The 18,286-nt window shown below is 35.5% G+C and overlaps 1 protein-coding gene across 5 annotated transcripts in view; it reads right to left on the bottom strand.

Moving 5' to 3' along the window:
• Positions 1 to 8,210: 8,210 nt before the first annotated feature.
• Positions 8,211 to 18,286, bottom strand: part of ZDHHC21 (zinc finger DHHC-type palmitoyltransferase 21) — a 68,662-nt gene continuing 58,586 nt past the window's right edge. For all 5 annotated transcript variants that reach the window (XM_047830430.1, XM_047830429.1, XM_047830432.1 and 2 more), the window contains 2 exons: positions 15,120 to 15,163; positions 8,211 to 14,572 (listed from right to left, as the gene is read on the bottom strand). In XM_047830430.1, coding sequence (XP_047686386.1) covers positions 14,440 to 14,572; positions 15,120 to 15,163 — 177 coding nt within the window. In that variant the 3' untranslated portion in view covers positions 8,211 to 14,439. The remainder of the gene's footprint in view (positions 14,573 to 15,119; positions 15,164 to 18,286) is intronic.

The raw sequence follows: 18,286 nt of genomic DNA, 5'->3' as shown, positions 1-18,286 counted from the left end.
CAGAAACTTACAAGCCAGAAGGAGGTGGCATGATATATTCAAAGTGCTAAATGGGGAAAATCTGCAGCCAAGAATACTCTATCCAGCAAGGCTGTCTACACAACAGAAGGAGAGATAAAGAGCTTCCCAGACAAACAAAAGCTAGAGGAGTTCAGGGCCACTAAATAAGCCCTGCAAGAAATATTAAAAACGACTCTTTGAAAATATCAGTCAAAAACTCACAAAATAAAAGGATGTAAAATATGGCACCAAATACCTAAAACCAAAAACCTAAACGGAAAGAAGAATCGGTTCAAACTTAAATGACCATCAACTTAATATAGACTGCTATTTGCAGAAGAGGTTATATACAAACCTAGTGATAACCACAGAACAAAAACCACTAATAAATATACAAATAAAGAGAAAGAAATCCAAATGTATCGCTAAAGCAAACCAACAAAACATGAAAGAGAGAAAGACAAAGGAATCAGAGAAAATCTTCAGGAACAACCACAATGTGTAACAGGTAATAAAATGGCAGTAAATACCTATCTATCAATAATTACCTTGAATTTAAATGGACTAAATGCTCCAGTCAAAAGATACAGGGCATCAGAATGGATTTAAAAAGCAACAACCATCCATAGGCTACTTACAAGAGACTCATTTTAGATATGAAGACACCTGCACATTAAAAATGAAGGGTTGGAGAAACATTTTTATGTAAGTGGATGTCAAAAGAAAGCTGGATGGGCACCTGGGTGGCTCAGTTGGATAAGTGACTGACTCCTGACTTGGGCTCGGGTCATGATCTCACTGTTTGTGAGTTCAAGCCCCACATGGGGCTCTGTGCTGATGGTGCAGAGCCTGCTTGGGTTTCTCTCTCTCTCTCTCTCTCTCTGCCTCTCCTCCACTCATGTTCATTCTTGCTCTCTCTCAAAACAAACAAACTTAAAAAAAAAAAGAAAGAAAGTTGGAGTAGCAATACTTATATTGGACAAACTAGACTTCATTTTTTTAAAGTTTACTCATTTGAGAGAGAGAGAGCGTGCGCACAAGTGAGGAAGGAACAAAGGAAAGACAGAGGGAGAGGGAGAGAATCCCAAACAGACTCCACACCACCAGTGCAGAACCTGGTGTGGGGGCTCGAACTCATGAACCATGAGATCATGACCTGAGCTGAATGAAGTCGGACGCTTAACTGACTGAGCACACAGTTAGTGTGCCCCGGACAAACTAGACTTTAAAACAAAAGCTGTAACAAGAGACAAGGAAGGACAATATATAACAAGAGGAACAATCCAACAATCCAACAAGAGGATATAACAATTGTAAATATTTATGCACCCAACATGAAAACACCCAAATACATAAAACAGTTAATAATATTCATAAAGGAACTAATCAATAATAATACAATAAGAGTAGGGGGCTTTAACACCCCACTTACATTAGTAGAGAGATCACACAAACAGAAAACCAACAAGGAAACAATGACTTTTAATGACATACTGGATCAGATGGACTTAACAGTTATAATCAGAACATTCCAACCTAAAGCAGAATGCACATTCTTTTCAAGTACATATGGAACATTCTCCAGAATAGACCACATATTAGCCTACAAAAAAAGCCTCAACAAACTCAAAAAGTTCAAAATCATAGCGTGCATCTCTTCTCACCATAACACTTTGAAACCAGAAGTCAACCACAAGAAAAAAACCTCAAAGACCACAAATACATGGAGGTTAAATACCATGCTACTAAACAATCAATGGGTCAATCAGGAAATAAAAGAAATAAAAAATTACATGGAAAAAAATGAAAATGAAAATACAATGGTTGAAAACCTTTGGGATGCAACAAAAATGGTTCTAAGAGGGAAATTTATAGCAATACAGGCTTACGTCAAGAATCAAGAAAAATCTCAGTAAACAACCTGACCTTACACATAAAGGAGCTAGAAAAAGAACACACAAAACCTAAAAAGACAAAAAAGAAGAAGGAAGGAAATAACAAGATTAGAGCAGAAATAAATGATATAGGAAGTTAAAAAAAAAAAAATCAATGAAACCAGGGGCTAGTTCTTTGAAAAAAATCCATAAATTTGATAATCCTTTAGCCAGATTTATCAGGAAAAAAAAGAGAAAGGACTCAAATAAAATCACAAATGAGAGGAGGAAAAACAATCAACACCACAGAAATACAATTATAAGACATTATGAAAAACTGTATACCAAAAATTAGACAACCTAGAATAAATGGATAAATTCCTAGCAACATATAAACTACCAAAATGGAAACAGGAAGAAAAAGAAAATTTGAACACACTGAGAACCAGCAAACAAATTGATTCAGTAATCAAAAAACTCCCAACAAACAAAAGTCCAGGATCAGATGGCTTCACAGGCAAGTTTTACCAAACATTTAAAGAAGAGTTAATACATATTCTTCTCAAACTATTCCAAAAAACAGAAGAGAAGGACAACTTCCAAGTTAATTCTATGAGGCCAGCATTACCCTGACACCAAAACCAGATAAAAAAAAACACCACAAAAGCAAAAGAGAGAGAGAGAGAGAAGAGAGAGAGAACCAGAACTACAGGACAATATCTTTTATGAACATGGATGCAAAAATCCTCAACAAAATACTAGCAAACTGAATACAACAATACATTTTAAAAAACAATTCATCACAATCAAGTGGGATTTATTCCTGGGTTGCAAGGGTGGTTCAATATACAAAAACCAATCAATGTGATACCTCACATCAATAAGCAAAGGATAAGAACCATATGATCATTTCAATAGATGCCGAAAAAGCATTTGACAAAGTACAACATCCACTCTTGATAAAAACCCTCAACAAAGTAGGTTTAGAGGAAACATACCTCAACATAATAAAGGCCATATAGGAAAAATCCACAGCTAATATCATCCTTAATGTGGAAAAACTGAGAGATTTTCACCTAAGGTCAGGAATAAGGTAAGAATGTCCACTCTCACTTTTATTCAACATAGTACTGGGAGTCCTAGCTACAGAAAGAAGACAACAAAAAGAAATTGAAGGCATCCAATCCAGTAAGGACGAAGTAAAACATTCACTATTTGCAGATGACATGATACTATGTAGAGAAAACCCAAGAGACTCCACCAAAAAACTGCTAGAATAAATTAATTCAGTAAAGTCGCAGGATACAAAATCAATGTCTCTTGCATTTCTATGCACCAATAATGAAGCAATAGAAAGAGACATTTAAAAAAAAAATCCCAATTACAGCTGCACCAAAAATAGTAAGATGCTGAGAACAAACCTAACCAAAGAGGTGAAAGACCTATACTCTGAAAATTATGAAACACTAATGAAAGAAACTAAAGATGAAACAAAGGAATGGAAAGACATTCCATGCTCATGGATTGGCAGAACAAATATTGTTGAATATCTATACTACTCAAAACAATCGGCACATTTAATGCAATCCCTATCAAATACCAACCGCATTTTTCACAGAACTAGAACAATTTGTACAAAACCACAGAAGACCCCTAATAGCCAAAGCAACCTTGAAAAAGAAAGGCCAAGCTGGAGGCATCACACACAATTCCAGACTTCATGTTATATTACCAAGCGGTAGTAATCGAAACAGTATAGTACTAGCACAGAAAAAGACACATAGATCAATAGAACAGAACAGAAAACTCAGAAATAAACCCACAATTATATGGTCAATTAATCTTCAACAAAGCAGGAAAGAATATCCTATGGGAAAAAGACTGTCTCTACAACAAATGGTGTCGGAAAAAGTAGAGACAACTTGCAAAAGAATGAAACTGGACCACTTTCTTACACCATACACAAAAATAAATTCAAAATGGATTAAAGACCTAAATGTGAGGCCTGAAGCCATAAAAATCCTAGAAGAGAGTATAGGCAGTAACTTCTCTGACATCAGCCATAGCAACATTTTTCTAGCTATGTCTCCAGAGCCTGGGAAACACAAACAAAAACGAACTATTAAATAAAAAACTTCTGCACAGCAAAGAAAATAATCAACAAAGCTAAAAGGCAACCGACAGAATGGGAGAAGATATTTGCAAATGACATACCAGATAAAGGATTAGTATCCAAAGTACATAAAGGAGTTATAAAACACTCAAAAAATAATCCAATTCAAAATGGACAGAAGACACGAACAGACATTTCTCCAAAGAAGACAGATAGCGAATACACACATGAAAAGATGCTCAACATCACTTATCATCAGGGAAATGCAAATCAAAACTACGAGATATCACACCTGTCAGAATGGTGAAAATCAACAGTACAAAAAAACAATAGGTGTTGGCAAGGATATGGAGAAAAAGGAGCCTTCTTGCACTGTTGGTGGGAATGCAAACTGCCGCAGCCACTGTGGAAAACCTATGGAAGGCCTCAAAGAGTTAAAAATAGAACTACCCTATGATCCAATAATCGCACTACTGGGTATTTACCCAAAAAATACAAGTACACTAATTCAAAGGGATCCATGCACCCCTATGTTTATAACAGCATTATTTACAATAGCTAAGCAGCTCAAGTGTCCACCAACTGGTGAACACAGATAAAGATGTGGTATAGGGGCACCTAGATGGCTCAGTCAGGTAAGCGTCCAACTCTTGATTTCGGCTCAGATCATGATCTCGTGGTTTGTGAATTCAAGCCTCACTTTGGGCTCCTCGCTGACAGCACAGAGCCTGCTTGGGATTCTGTTTCTCTCTCTGCCCCTCCCCTGCTTGCTGTCAGAAAAACTTAAAGATGTGTGTGTGTGTGTATACACATATACATACACACACACAGACCATGCAATATTATTCAGCTATAAAAAGAATGAAATCTTGCCATTTGTGACGACATGGATGGAGCTAGAGAGTACAATGCTAAGTGAAACAAGTCAGAGAAAGACAAATACCATATGATGTTAAGAAACAACTGAACAAAGGAAAAGAGAGAGGCAAATCAAGAAACAGACTCCTTTAACTATAGAGAACACACTGCTGGTTACCAGAGAGGAGGTAAGTGGGGGAATGGATTAAATAGGTGATGGGCATTAAGGAGGGCACTTGTGATGAACACGGCGTATTGTATGGAAGTGTTCAATCACCTTGCATCGTACACCTGCAAGTAATATTACACTGTATGTTAACTAACTGGAATTAAAATTAAAAACTTTAAAAGCGTTTCTTGGTATTGTTTCTGGTTCCACGTTGCAAGTTCAGGAAACCAATACTTGCTGAGTTTTTGTGTAGTATTAAAGAATATGAACAGCCACTTGAAAACATTATTCTTTTTCACAACTACACTATTTGCATAAGACCAGATTTCTCTAGATACTTCAACCAAAATAACAATGCAACAGATTAAATGCAGAAACAGTATGAGATTTCAAATTTCTTTTATGAAGGTAGATACTAGAACTTTGCAAAAAAAAAAAAACCAAAACTCATGAGTCTCTAAATAAAAATACATTACTTATGTTAACATGCAATCAGCTTATTATTGCTATTCCAATGAATAAATAAGCATTTAAAAAATACTTCTCAGTTTTAATTTTTTAATACAGCCAATAGCAATTAAGACGACCTACATAATAAGCAAAAACTCTTTGGGGCCTGCAGTAATTTTTATGAATGTAAAGGAGTCCTATGACCAAAGAGATATAGAATCATTGTAATTGATCATCACTAAGGAAGTACAATTATTGTAAATGTTGCCTAGAATCAGAGCAAAGGAAACAAAATGAAACAAGATTAAAGTTTTAGAATCCTTCAGTTGGTCAGAATGCAACTGAATTTGCTTTCATTCACCAACACAGTAAGTTTGTAGTTTTATCTACAATTCTACCAAGTCATTTAAGTATTAATCCAGGATATTTATCAACATGATTTTTATGACAATAAAAACTTAAGAATTTTAAAACTAAAGTTAAGCTTGTATCTTTCCATCTCAGGGCAGTTCATAGTCCTTCATGGTTTCTAAGACGTACGGATTTTCAGATGGTATTTTTGACCAATTTATAGTCACGAATATACTTTCTCCTTTTTGACTTCTTGCATGGCCAAGTAAAGCGGTTAGTTGAGACTTTGGAAATTTGTGAATAAAAAGCTATCCAGAAACTCCTAGACTATAACTCCATGAGAGCAAAGGCTTTAAGGAATTCAATATCCCTAGCCCTAAAATGTCTAGCTGTATACCTGAATATTCTGCATTTTACGTAAATTATTCCTCAAAAAAAAAATTTCTATAAAAGTGTCTGGCACAAAAAATGGGAAATAAACTGAAGGACTGAATCTAGCCATATGGGTCATCTCTAAGACAAAAATGTCTGACTGCAAATATTGTGTTTGTCAATGTCAACCCTAGTATGTGTACCTAGTTCTTGATGTGTGATGAATTATGGGATTACGGTAGAACAGTATCCTAAAAAGGCGACTAATTATGAATAACCATCCAAATTGCGTAAAACTAAAAAAAGTGGCCTATCATCTCTTGGTCCTGAAATCTAGAATTTGGGTTGATTTTAATTAATAAAGAGGTGGGGGAGAAAAACAGTCCTATGTTTTTGAAAAATATTTATTTAAAAATAAGATTTCTAAAAATACAGTACATAATACATTTCAAGAGAAGTAAAAATTCCACAATTTAAATTAAAAACAATCTGCAAAGAAAAACAAATATTACAGGAATAAAAACTAAATCACTGAAATAAATTAAAAAAAAAAACCACAAAACATTGTTCTTAAGGTAGATACATGGTTTTCCATTTTAAGAACCAGTGTAGATCTTTCACTTAAACAAGCGTATCTCAGATACATGGCTTCCTCTCTCTTTTCAGTCTGGTCTCAGCTCTCAGCTATTATTTTCCCTATTGCCATTAGCACTAGAAATGTTAGTGAAGATCTTCTTTAAATGCTCTTGAGGGACCAGACAAGGTAAAACAGACAATGCAGCCAAACAGCACTCAGATTTAAACATATGCACTGAATGAAAAAACGCCTGACACATTCGAAAACAGGATCTTTATGGCACTTGGAACGCCCCACTATTAAAAGACTTTTATTTTAAGGATATAACATTAGACACAGTTTGAGGTGGACACAAAATTTTAGGAGCCCCAAAATGTCACAGATTTTGCCCATTCAGCTTGCCAGTCAGAGTTTTAAAAAGACTGCTTCAGGGACACACGGCTCATACAAGCGTGGTTATCTGTGCTCAGGCCTCCGAACGGCTATCGTGCACCCCGTGTTAGACTCGCAACTTACTGGTCTCGGATTGTGGAGGAATTTCTTCCTATCAGATCATCGTAGTTGTTTCGTTCTGCCTACACTAAAGAAGAACTTCTTTTTAATGTTCATCTCTGGAGGACAACAAATAGCGGTGAACTATCCACTACCAATAACTTGAACAAGCAACTGCATTCACCCACAGCACTTTAAATAAAAAACAAGCCAAATAACTCAGAACCGATACTGCAGCAACAGAACCTGGGAAATATATTGTTGACAATTAGAGACACAATGTTGCTTCTTCCCATTTTGATTACAAGTAAATTGCCCTTTTACCTCTAATGGCAGGTACATCCACATTTCTATATATAATTCAAATGATCCTATGTCATATTCCATTGAAGTTTCAGACTTGACTCTTTTTTTCCATTCAGAAATCACTGCAAAACCATATACTGTATCTACATTCAAGGAGAAATTTGATTTCGGTTGACTGAAAATAACGTAAAACATTCTCAAATGTGATTGTCAACTTTTCCAATACACAGTTATCTTCTTGCTAGAAATTTTAACCACTTCAGTTGCAGTTTTAAGGACACTAAATAAGTATTTTGAAAATTTGTGGAAAAAGAAAAAACAGGGAACCGGCAGAGTGTACCCCGACAGCGGTACTACATTTGGACAATTGCAAGTATTTCTAAAGGGCATTTCCCCCCATTTTTTGGCAAAATCAATCACTAAGCAGAAGTAGTTCTGAAAATAATCTTACTCTAAGTTTCAGGTAAAGTGAGTAGCAATATCCAGACACCTTTTGTGGGTGTGTGTGTTGGTGAAGTTCAATTTTCTATGATCGTTTTGCTTAAATCAAGGTACATTTGCATTTCCTCTTGGGGAACGCGTGTGTGCGTGTGCGTGTGGTGTGTGTGTGTGTGTAGATATATATATTTTTAAGGTGTTTTTTAATTGTATTTTTATTTGGAAAATAATCCCTCCACACCCATACATAGACAGATGCAGAATTCTTCATTTATAATCAGAATGAGCCCGTTACAACTTTTCATTTTAGCATTTTGTTTCAGCATTCATTAAGAGGGCTCAATAGGATGTATAGCTCATTTATAGAAATAAAAGGAGTTCTTATTATTTTTCATTTATTCCTGCAGAAATAAAATACAATCTTGTGAAAAGTGTTCAATTATCTTTTGTAACCTCAACCTATTAAACTACCTTTTAAAGTAGCCAATCTATATTAAAATACAGACTGAAAAGCCATACTAATATGCCTAAAAAAAAAAGAAAGTCCAAATGAGAGACATTTAAAAGCAATTAAACTGAGGCAGAAGTGTGCAAAAACTCAAATGTGTTCATCAAAATTGTTCTTAGGGACATTATTTAGAAGGATGAGAGAAGCAAAGTCCCAGTCAACCAAAAAAAAACCCAAACAAAAACCTAAATAAATAATTCTTTGGTACAGGAATTAAAAATGTCACTCAATGCTAAAGTGAGTAGCACCAGTATGTTTTAGTTGTTGAGGCTGTAAAACACTAACTTCAGGCACCAGTAGGTTGAAAGATCACCCAGTGCACACTGGCAAGAACACAGAGCTGGCGATATGCGGACAACCTTTCCCTTTAGTTAACAGCCTAAGCAAGGAAACCCTGTACGAGGTCAAACAGGCAAGCGAAGCCACAAAAAGAAGCATAACTTTTGTTGTTGCTGTTTTGTCCATACCTTCGCTCATATATAAAGCTATCGATACCAAAAAGATCCAGGTGTTGAACAACTGTGGCAAGTGCTACATTACATGTTACAGGTGTTCACAATACCAACAGATATAGTGACCTTGGAGGGACCAAAATAGCCCAAATTTTAAAGTGAAAATCACCTTTTATACACAAATTGCTAATTTTCCCTCTGGTGGCAAATTTACTATAATATTTTGTATCCTTTATTTGCAATAGGTGGCTTGTAAAAAAAGGTCCCAATTTTTCCAATCAAACTTTCAATAACCTATTCATTTCCCAAGTCTCCATTAAATAGCCGTAGCTTTCACATTATTCGTAACACATCAGGTTAGCATACGCTACGTAATTATAATGTTTAAAATTTAAAATAATTTTTCAAAGGCATCTGGCCAACTCATGAGAATCCGCAATATAAATAACTTTAACTAAATGCTCCCATGCATTAACAACTCTTACAGTAAAATGATTATCAACAAGAGATAAGGCTAAAATGACTATAGCTGGGGATTTCCTGATGTCACAGAGACTATCTCCCGTCAACCCTGTTGCTGAGATGCTGCTTTACATGTCCCATCTAGCCTTCTTCCCATCTTCGAAAGTTTCCCTAATATCTTTATCCAATTTTGGCTACTCACTGCTCATTTGTATCTGCCCTCCATGGTGGATGAGGGAAAAGGACATATAATAGTAAAAATATATATAGTGAGAATGGAAAATACTGGTAATATCAACACCTTAAGAACCATAAATGCCACTGTTATTTCTGTCACAAATTAGCACTAGCAGGAAGTATTACAACATCTGAAGAACAGACAAAAATGCAGTAAATTTTGTTGTTAAAAACTGCACAATGATGATGAAAGACATCAGAGAAAACAGTCACTTTCCTGAAATTAAACCATCATTATCCCAAAGGCAGCGGAAATGCTAAATACCGACTGATATATAAAACAACAACATTGGTTCAAAATACTTTAAACAAGTTGCTTCTATTACTTTCTCACATTCTACTGCAGAATATTCTAGAATTCAATTGAAAATGGCTAAATTCAGAGCACAGTGCAATTGTTGATTTATAGATAAAATCTGAGGGTGATTCTTAGAGTAGAAGGTAACAAATGACATTAAATAATACACTCGTTCAGCTGTTAATTATATGGTTAATAACACTAGCAAATAGAACATACTAAATGTACATGACTACATCTGCCAATACATACATTTTCAAAAGCAAGAACAGGTTGGGTAAAAAAAAGCTAAACCTTGTATCTATTAGTAAACTATCTGATGTTTGTACGCATAAGCTTTCCCAAATAAATTCTAGGTATATCTACTTACATTTGAGGTGATGTCAAAAATTTGTTTAATGAAGCAGCACTCGTTTAGTAAACTTGAGCTAGACAATCTATTCATACATGAAGCACGAGGGAAGTAGTTAGAGACTAGAGCAAAGTCCAGGGAGAGACTAGCAGCTCTGTTAACATTAATGCCATTGTACATCAGGGCCGGACACACCGCGATTTTACAGCAACACACGCGAGAACACACGAACTGCCCTGTGATCTAATACATAGGAAACCGTGTGGTCATACTCTAAATTACTTCACACTTCCCAGTCGGAAGTGTCCTCCTAACCTAAGTCTTTCTGATTAGCATTCAGAAATAATACACCCTTTTGAGCGAATCACACCTTCAACTTTTATGGAAGTGACTTAAGAGTGTGACAATGAATAGCTATAATTAGCCAGCATCCGCAGAGAAAAATACCTCCAAGCATTGGCAAAAAGTCACTGCTGTTCAGTCCGACAGAAGTTTTAACTTAGTTGTCATATGGAGCATTATGTCTGCTTATGCTGCGTACTTCCATTACTATTAAAAGTAAACTATGCTTTCTTCTGTTAAAAGGAGGTTAAAACATTAACTAAAATTTTAAATATGGTTACCTCTTACATGAAGTACTTTTAATACAATTCTTAAGCAAAATAGTATTTTTCTTATAATGGAACACCAGTTAACTTTGTATTTTTAAACTAGAAGTCTTGGTTACAAAGTACCAAAAGCTCTTTAAACTGATGCCTGCTGTCTGGGGGATTCTGAACTCAGTCCATTTTTGCCTACAATGTTGGGCCCATAAGCATTTTTGTTTACAGAAGACAACAACAAATATAACTTGTAACTCAGAATATCTGGCTAAAAATCTTTCATTTCCAGAGCCCAATTAAGAATTGCTGATGCAAAGCATCCTTTAACATGTATTTTGCTTAAAACAAAATGGAATGTTTATAAGGAAATACTTCATCCAACAAATAGATTATATCAGTAATTTCACTGCCTGTAAGTATTTTCTAATAAGGCTCAACATTAGTCATTTTCACAGTTATCCAAAACCCATAATATGATGACTACTAAAGTTATAGCTAGAATTCTGAATGGGAATTATAAGAGTATAACTTATACTCTTAAAAAGAATGAAGTATAGAAAGAATTATTAATCTATTATTCTATTAATACGATAAAATCAGTGAAAAAAATCATTCTGAAACTGAGATTAAAAAATCTAAATGTATTTTTTTAGATATTCATTAAAACACATTAGATACTTGCTTGCCAACGTAACTACAGTAAGTTTCTGTGTTTTGTAATGAATTGGTAATTTTAGGTAATGGCTTTCCTAATTCTAAGCACTTAATTTGCCGAAATAAGGTTTAAAATATTATTCATGAAATGGTTTACATTTGTTTACCCTGATCTGATATAAGTTTCTAATGGATAGTAAAAAAGTATAATAATATACACGGATGAAGCAAAGTAGTTATCACATTTGTATGATCCAGACACTGCCATCATAAACGGGAATGCACTGGTTTTCATAAACTCTTACGTTTTTGTACTTACACTTCCTCTAAGTTTGCACCTCTGGCATGCTCAGAATTAGGCCATACAAATAATGAACTGTGGGGCAATAAGTCTCTAGAACCAGTATAATTACGCTAGTTAGCCAAAAGAGGGCGCAGAGAGAACACAACTAGACTCCATGCGTCCCAGGAAACTGCCGGTTGGCTTCTTTCAAGTCATGGCTCGAGAACTGTAAACACAGTTAGGTGTGCTGACTTGAGCACACTGAAAATTACAGCAAAAGTGTACACAGATAGGCTTTAATATAGATTATTATATAGATTGATACGTAGCATTTCTGCCATTCAAACAAAATAAATATATGCCTTGCCTAGTGTATCAGTTTGTACCCCAATGACTGTGAGCAATCAGGTAGAGGGAACAGGACAGGGAGGTTAAAGAGAAAAGAGGGAGGAAAATGTGCCCAGAAGTGGTAAATCTAAGAAAAACAAAAACCCTCAGGGCGGGGAAAGGACCATCTCTGGCTCCCATTACTGAGACAGAGATCGGCAACGAGGATCTCCCAGGTATATACCTTTCAAGGTAGCTACTGCTACTACGTGAAGCGTAAATATGTCCATAAAGCTCTTTAGCGGGTCTACAGTTGGCTTTGTTTTTTCTCAAGGTTCTCATCTGACAGAAATGTACACAGCATGAGGCATTTGACTGATATATATCTACATATCTACACGTTACTTCCCTTTAACAGTTCTGTCAACAGACCAAATGTGGTCACTATGTTAGCTTGCACAAAACCCAACCCAGGTGCCGGACACAAACAAACATACTAATTTTGTGGTTCACTAAGCTCTATAAATATACTCCTCATATTACATTTACTATGCATCTTATCAGCACCAATAAATATTTTCATCTGCCACTTCCAAATTTTTAAATAATAAAGCACTGTAGTCAGAACATGAAAGACATGGTATTTGTATCTCTGAGAACAGCTTATTCAATTATTTTAGAAGATATTTACAATTCCTGAAAGAACTAACTACAGTAGAGTTCACTGGCTGACAATGGAAATCTTCTGTTTCGTGATTTCTCAGGTTTGACTCCTTACTCTCAAAACTAACTAAAAGGAAAATACTGGTATGTTCCAAGAACAGTGGACCCCTTTAATCTTCTCTTCAAGGGAAAGACTGTGAGGACATAAATTGTTGAAAAGGATATATGGATTTTGCAGTATTCTAATGGAAAAAAGTGTAAAAGCTGAATTTTTCTCAAAGCATGCTAAAATGTCTTTTCACACAAATCTTCTATGCTCTCCAAGAGACCATCACCATTAGCAATTTAAATTTGTAGAAGCTAATCACGTAGATCATTACGTTTTCTTATTTTAAGGTCATTTCCTAACATTAGGTACTAAGTACAAAAGGTCCCTCAATCCAAACTTACAGTCGGCCAATTGCAATTTGGGTGATTATAGGTACACAAAAATTAACTTACTTTTACTAGCGACTTCCTATAACTAAGATTTCATTCTTAGTTGGCCAATATCTATTACATACAAACCTTGAGTGTATAATTTTAGATCTACTAGTAGGTAAGTAAAAGTAAAAAGTATATATTTGTTTTTCAAAAGCACAATATTCCTCTTTATACTGTACATTATATATTATCTAATTATACTAGCACTTTAAAAACATACGCATTGTAATATAACCGTACTAGAAAAGGTATCTGTGGAATTATTGCAAATTCTCTACCCTTTTTGCTCATCAAAATCTTAGGGTAAAATAGAATATACATGCCCGCTTGGTCAAAAATTTCACCTTGGAGTAATTATTTTAACAACAACCAACAATTACATCAGTATAGGGAAAAGAAATGGAAAAGTTAATATGGAAAAAAAATTAATCTTGCCTTGAAAATAAGGTAGGTAGTTGGTCTTTTATTTTAGTGGCGTTTTTATTTTGTTTCTGGTGAAGAGAAAAACAGAAAACATTAGAAAGCTACTTCTAAGAAAACACTGCCCTTTTTCTGTTGTTGTTTTATTGTTCAATTCTATGCTGCATTAAAAAAAAATCCTGCAGCATATAAAAAAGGCAGTATTATTTAAATTATTATGCATTTGAAAAAGAAAATTTGCATATACTATAAGGTGTGTCAACTTTTATAAACCTGAAGAATTAAATTCAGATTTGGTTAGTACTGTTTGAGAGTGAAAAATTTAAATAAACATCTGAAATTTCCCATAAATTAAAATCGGCAACATTGTCAGTACTAAAAAAAAAAAGAAAAAAAAATTATGTACAATTATTTTATCTCAATTACTGCCTTTTGGGTTTAATAACAAAAGCATTTCAAGAAATCCCCGTGGAAAGCTAATTTGAAAGTAAACATGCTTTAAAACTTAAATATAGATCTTGTATTAGTCCCACAACAGGATTCAAGATCACTATTAAAATAAAGCCTGGGGCACATTATGACGCCTAAGATTGGTGGGTGGATTTTAATTGACTTGAAGACTGTCATAGTTCTATTATCAGAAAACCTGTAACGCATTTCCAGCATGGAGGACCCATCTGTGCCCACCATCCATCTGTTTAGACGTGATTGGCAAAGTGGTAGGGAACTCGCAGTGGTTGCCTCTGCCTGAAAGGAATAAACCACAGGATCTTCCAACGAGTGCCAAAAACTTCTGAGAAGGTCTGCTGCCATGGCTTTCGGGGCCTCGATCTACAGAAGACAGCATTATTAGTGAAAGACAGCACTCCCATGGTGCACTTCAGTCAGCTAAAACAATGCAGGTTGGCTGGGGATCCATTACTGGACTCTGATGAATTGTGTCCCAGCATCACAAATACAGCTTTTCTTTCATTATGGCATGCAGCTGAGTTTTAACTCTGGATAGCAGATATTGTATCTGTGTCGTCAATCAACCTAGGGGAACTTTTGAAGCAGAGGAGAATCTCAGGATTAACAGAGCGTGTGTCAACGACACAGTAGCAAATCTCTTTTGATGTACTTTCGGGACAAATAATTTAACTTACTTTAGTTAGACAAGGAACAAGAACGACCAGTACTTATTTTGTTGGGAAACTTGCATGGCTTGAAGACCCCTACTGTAAGACTGGATTATGCTTGTCTAGCTCAGGCCTTAGACAAGGCACCAAGAAAAAGCCACCATTATGTTATCTTTCCATCACATGCACACATTTTTCAAATGTGGCCAGCTGTTTCCATTTTTAAATAAGACCACTACAGATTTCATTTTTATACTTACATTTCTTCACAACAGTTTGACATCTTTTCAATAGATGTTGTATCCTATTAAAAATTAAAGAAAAATTATACTCAGATGTAACAAAGTTATCAAGACTTTATTCTGTATCTACTTTATGATGCTTTTCATCATATTCAGAGACTATTCTGAAGACTTCAACAGTTTACATATGGGTACTAAGAATTTTAAATTAACTGCATACATTGCTGAAATTCCCTTGACAAAAACAGAACGAACATTACATTGTGCCAAAAAAATGTATTCAGTTACAAAACCTCACAAAAATTGTAGGAGTCTCACTTTATTAAAATATAACCTATTACATTTGCTTTCTTTGATAATTCTTTTAAAAGTCTACGCTCTATTTTTAATTCAACTGCCAGGGAATATGCGCTACAAAATAAATACCGAAGTGACAAATGAAAGGCACTTAATAAAGAGAAAGCTGCCAAGAGCCAGAGTGCTACTGGTTCTGGATTTCTATAAACAAACACAAATTCAACAGGGCAATCTATGCATCTGCCATATTACAGCATCTATTACCTTGAAAGGTAAAGCGAAACTATTTCTTCTTTTTTTCAACAGAAAAACCAGTATCTTCCTAGTAATACAATTTCTCATTCTATGTTTTCCATAAAGCTCTAACACAAATATGTAAGCAAAGGAAGTCAACAAAGACAGCTTCTAAACATGCTGGTTCCATTCATATATACAGAAATCCTATCACTAGACTGAGAAACTGCAATAAATAATAGCCAAATGCTCAGAACACAAATTACACGATCTTCTTTTAAATATATATTTTATGTTTTAGACACATTTCAAAGTAGTACAAAAGGAAATATGTTCTTTTAAATATGCAAAAGAGTTAGTGAACTTTCCCTCTTATCCTCTGATAGCTTGCTCACATATGGCAGGTGAACTGTACTGTTATTAAGCAGTACTATGCACGCACAATCTGGGACGGCAACTCCAATTCCAAGAACATCTAGTTGTAGAACTCTCTCCCAACGATAATGGTAAAAAAACACTTTGACTTTAAAAATCTCTTTGTAGAAATTACATCAACATCTCACAATATTAAGTCCTTAACGTATGAACCGTTGAAGAACTACGGTTGGCCCACATACGAGAAAATAAATCTATTTTTTTTTTTAGATGACAGAGTAACCAATAGCAGTGTTCCGTTTCCATATTTCCCAGGAATTTGTGACAAGATGGTAGATTAGCCACATATTCCATATTCATCAGTTTTCCTATCATGCTTTGAAATTCATGGTATCCAATGACAAGTCTATTTATAACTAACTTTTCTCAGTTCTGTTGCATAATTTCCTCAAAATAATGTTTTACTTTGTGACAACACAGTCTGCAAATATATGAGAACCTTGATCATGGGCTTAGAGGAAGGCTGGGCCTCTGCTTCCACATCTGTAGAGAAAGTGAAGGAAGTCATTCTAACGGTTTCCTGGCACGGATGGGTGACAGGATGTCCCAAAAGACTGAAGGCAACTTGTGCAAAAATGCAAAGCAAACGATTGGACAGAAATCTGTCAGGGTTCTTAGGACAGGTAAATAAATGGATGCAAAGGGATAATACTTAAAAACCATTTCGAGAGAAGGAAGGCAATTACAAAGTCAGACTACCACAGCTAGTATTGTATGAAATTTTTTACTATGCATAAATTTACAATTTGATTAAGACTCTGAGGAACTTATTTGTGGCGATAAAAGATTCATCTTCAAAGATTCTGGATTTAGACTTCATGTGGGAAAAGCTTTTATTTTCAAGTGCTTTTGACACCTTCCCAGAAACTGGTTCAAGTAATAAGTAGAATACTACCTCTTAAGTGATCATAAACAGACGGTCATTCTATCCATGAATGTGACGTTTGCCATGACTTTTCGAACAGGATTTGTGAGGCTAGACAAAGAAGGCCACTCTTTTCCCTCTAGAAATAGCAAATGCATAACTCTCTGAAACCCAGCTATCGAGCATACGGTTATAAGAAAAACGTGCAATTTGTATTTGAACAGCCAAACAGGTCACAAGCATGTCACTGGCACTTCTAGAGCGTACTCAGAACAACACGAGTTATCACACCATCACATTCGTAAACACAGCAAGAACTGCAAACTTAGAGGAGCAGAGAGGTTACTACCGGCAGGAACACTGAAGCCGTAAGTTATTTCCAAAAGCGCCGAATGAGGTTTGATACAGTTTTTAGGTTTATTTTGAGAGCGAGCAGGCGTGCACGAGTGGGGGAGGGGCAGAGAAAGAGAACCCCAAGCAGGCTCCATGCTCTCAGCGCATTTCGAGCGGGGCAAAACCTCAGCAACAGTGAGATCGTGGCCTGAGCTGAAAGCAAGAGTCGGACGCTTAACCGACAGTGATCCAGATGCCCCTAATATACTTTTTGTTTTATGAAGCTGGGAAATAAAACCAACGTTTTTAGTGCATTTAAAATAGATTTTGGTGCAGATAGTTTAACTCAATATAAAAGATTCAATACCTTTAGTGACCATCAGGAAATGACCAATAAGAAAATCGCCAGTGACCAGTAAGATAATCTTCAAGGAGTACACAATTTATAAATTCTTAGTGCTTTATAAAACTAGCTAGCTATCCAGAAAAATTTATTCTTCAAGGAATGATAAGAAACAAGTTTTTAGAGTAGGTCATCTTCAATCAGGATATCTTATCTTCAGAAAAATATTTATGTTGCGTTGATGGTCTAATGATCAAAATATCTAAGACTTCCAACAGTCTGCATAACTAAGAGACATATGAGAATGCTTTCCTATATTTAAAAACTGAAAGTTTATTTTCTAAAAAAGAATAAATTAGGAACAGCAGGACTTCTATGGACCTTACCTATTTCATCAACCGATCCTTTATCTTCTCCTGCTGGCTGATGTTACCCTAACGATCAGGTTCAGTCTAAGACACTAGTAAGATTATATCTGGAATGGGGGGGGGGGGTAGTTCCTAACAGAAAGGGATAGGAAAGTATTTACTGTCTGTTGGAAAAAGTAGCAGTAAGAGTGGAGGACAAAGAGCAAGAATTTATCACCAGACAACTAGCCCTCTCGGAACACACAGCTTGACGATCCAATCCATTCAACTGACTCATCCTGCTTTGGGTTTGTTTTCACCAAGCAACGCT

The sequence above is a fragment of the Prionailurus viverrinus genome, chromosome D4 (genome assembly GCF_022837055.1).
Source record: "Prionailurus viverrinus isolate Anna chromosome D4, UM_Priviv_1.0, whole genome shotgun sequence".
Classification (NCBI taxonomy): domain Eukaryota; kingdom Metazoa; phylum Chordata; class Mammalia; order Carnivora; family Felidae; genus Prionailurus; species Prionailurus viverrinus.
Note: the sequence above shows the minus strand (reverse complement) of the source record. Positions and strands in the feature narration are given on the sequence as shown.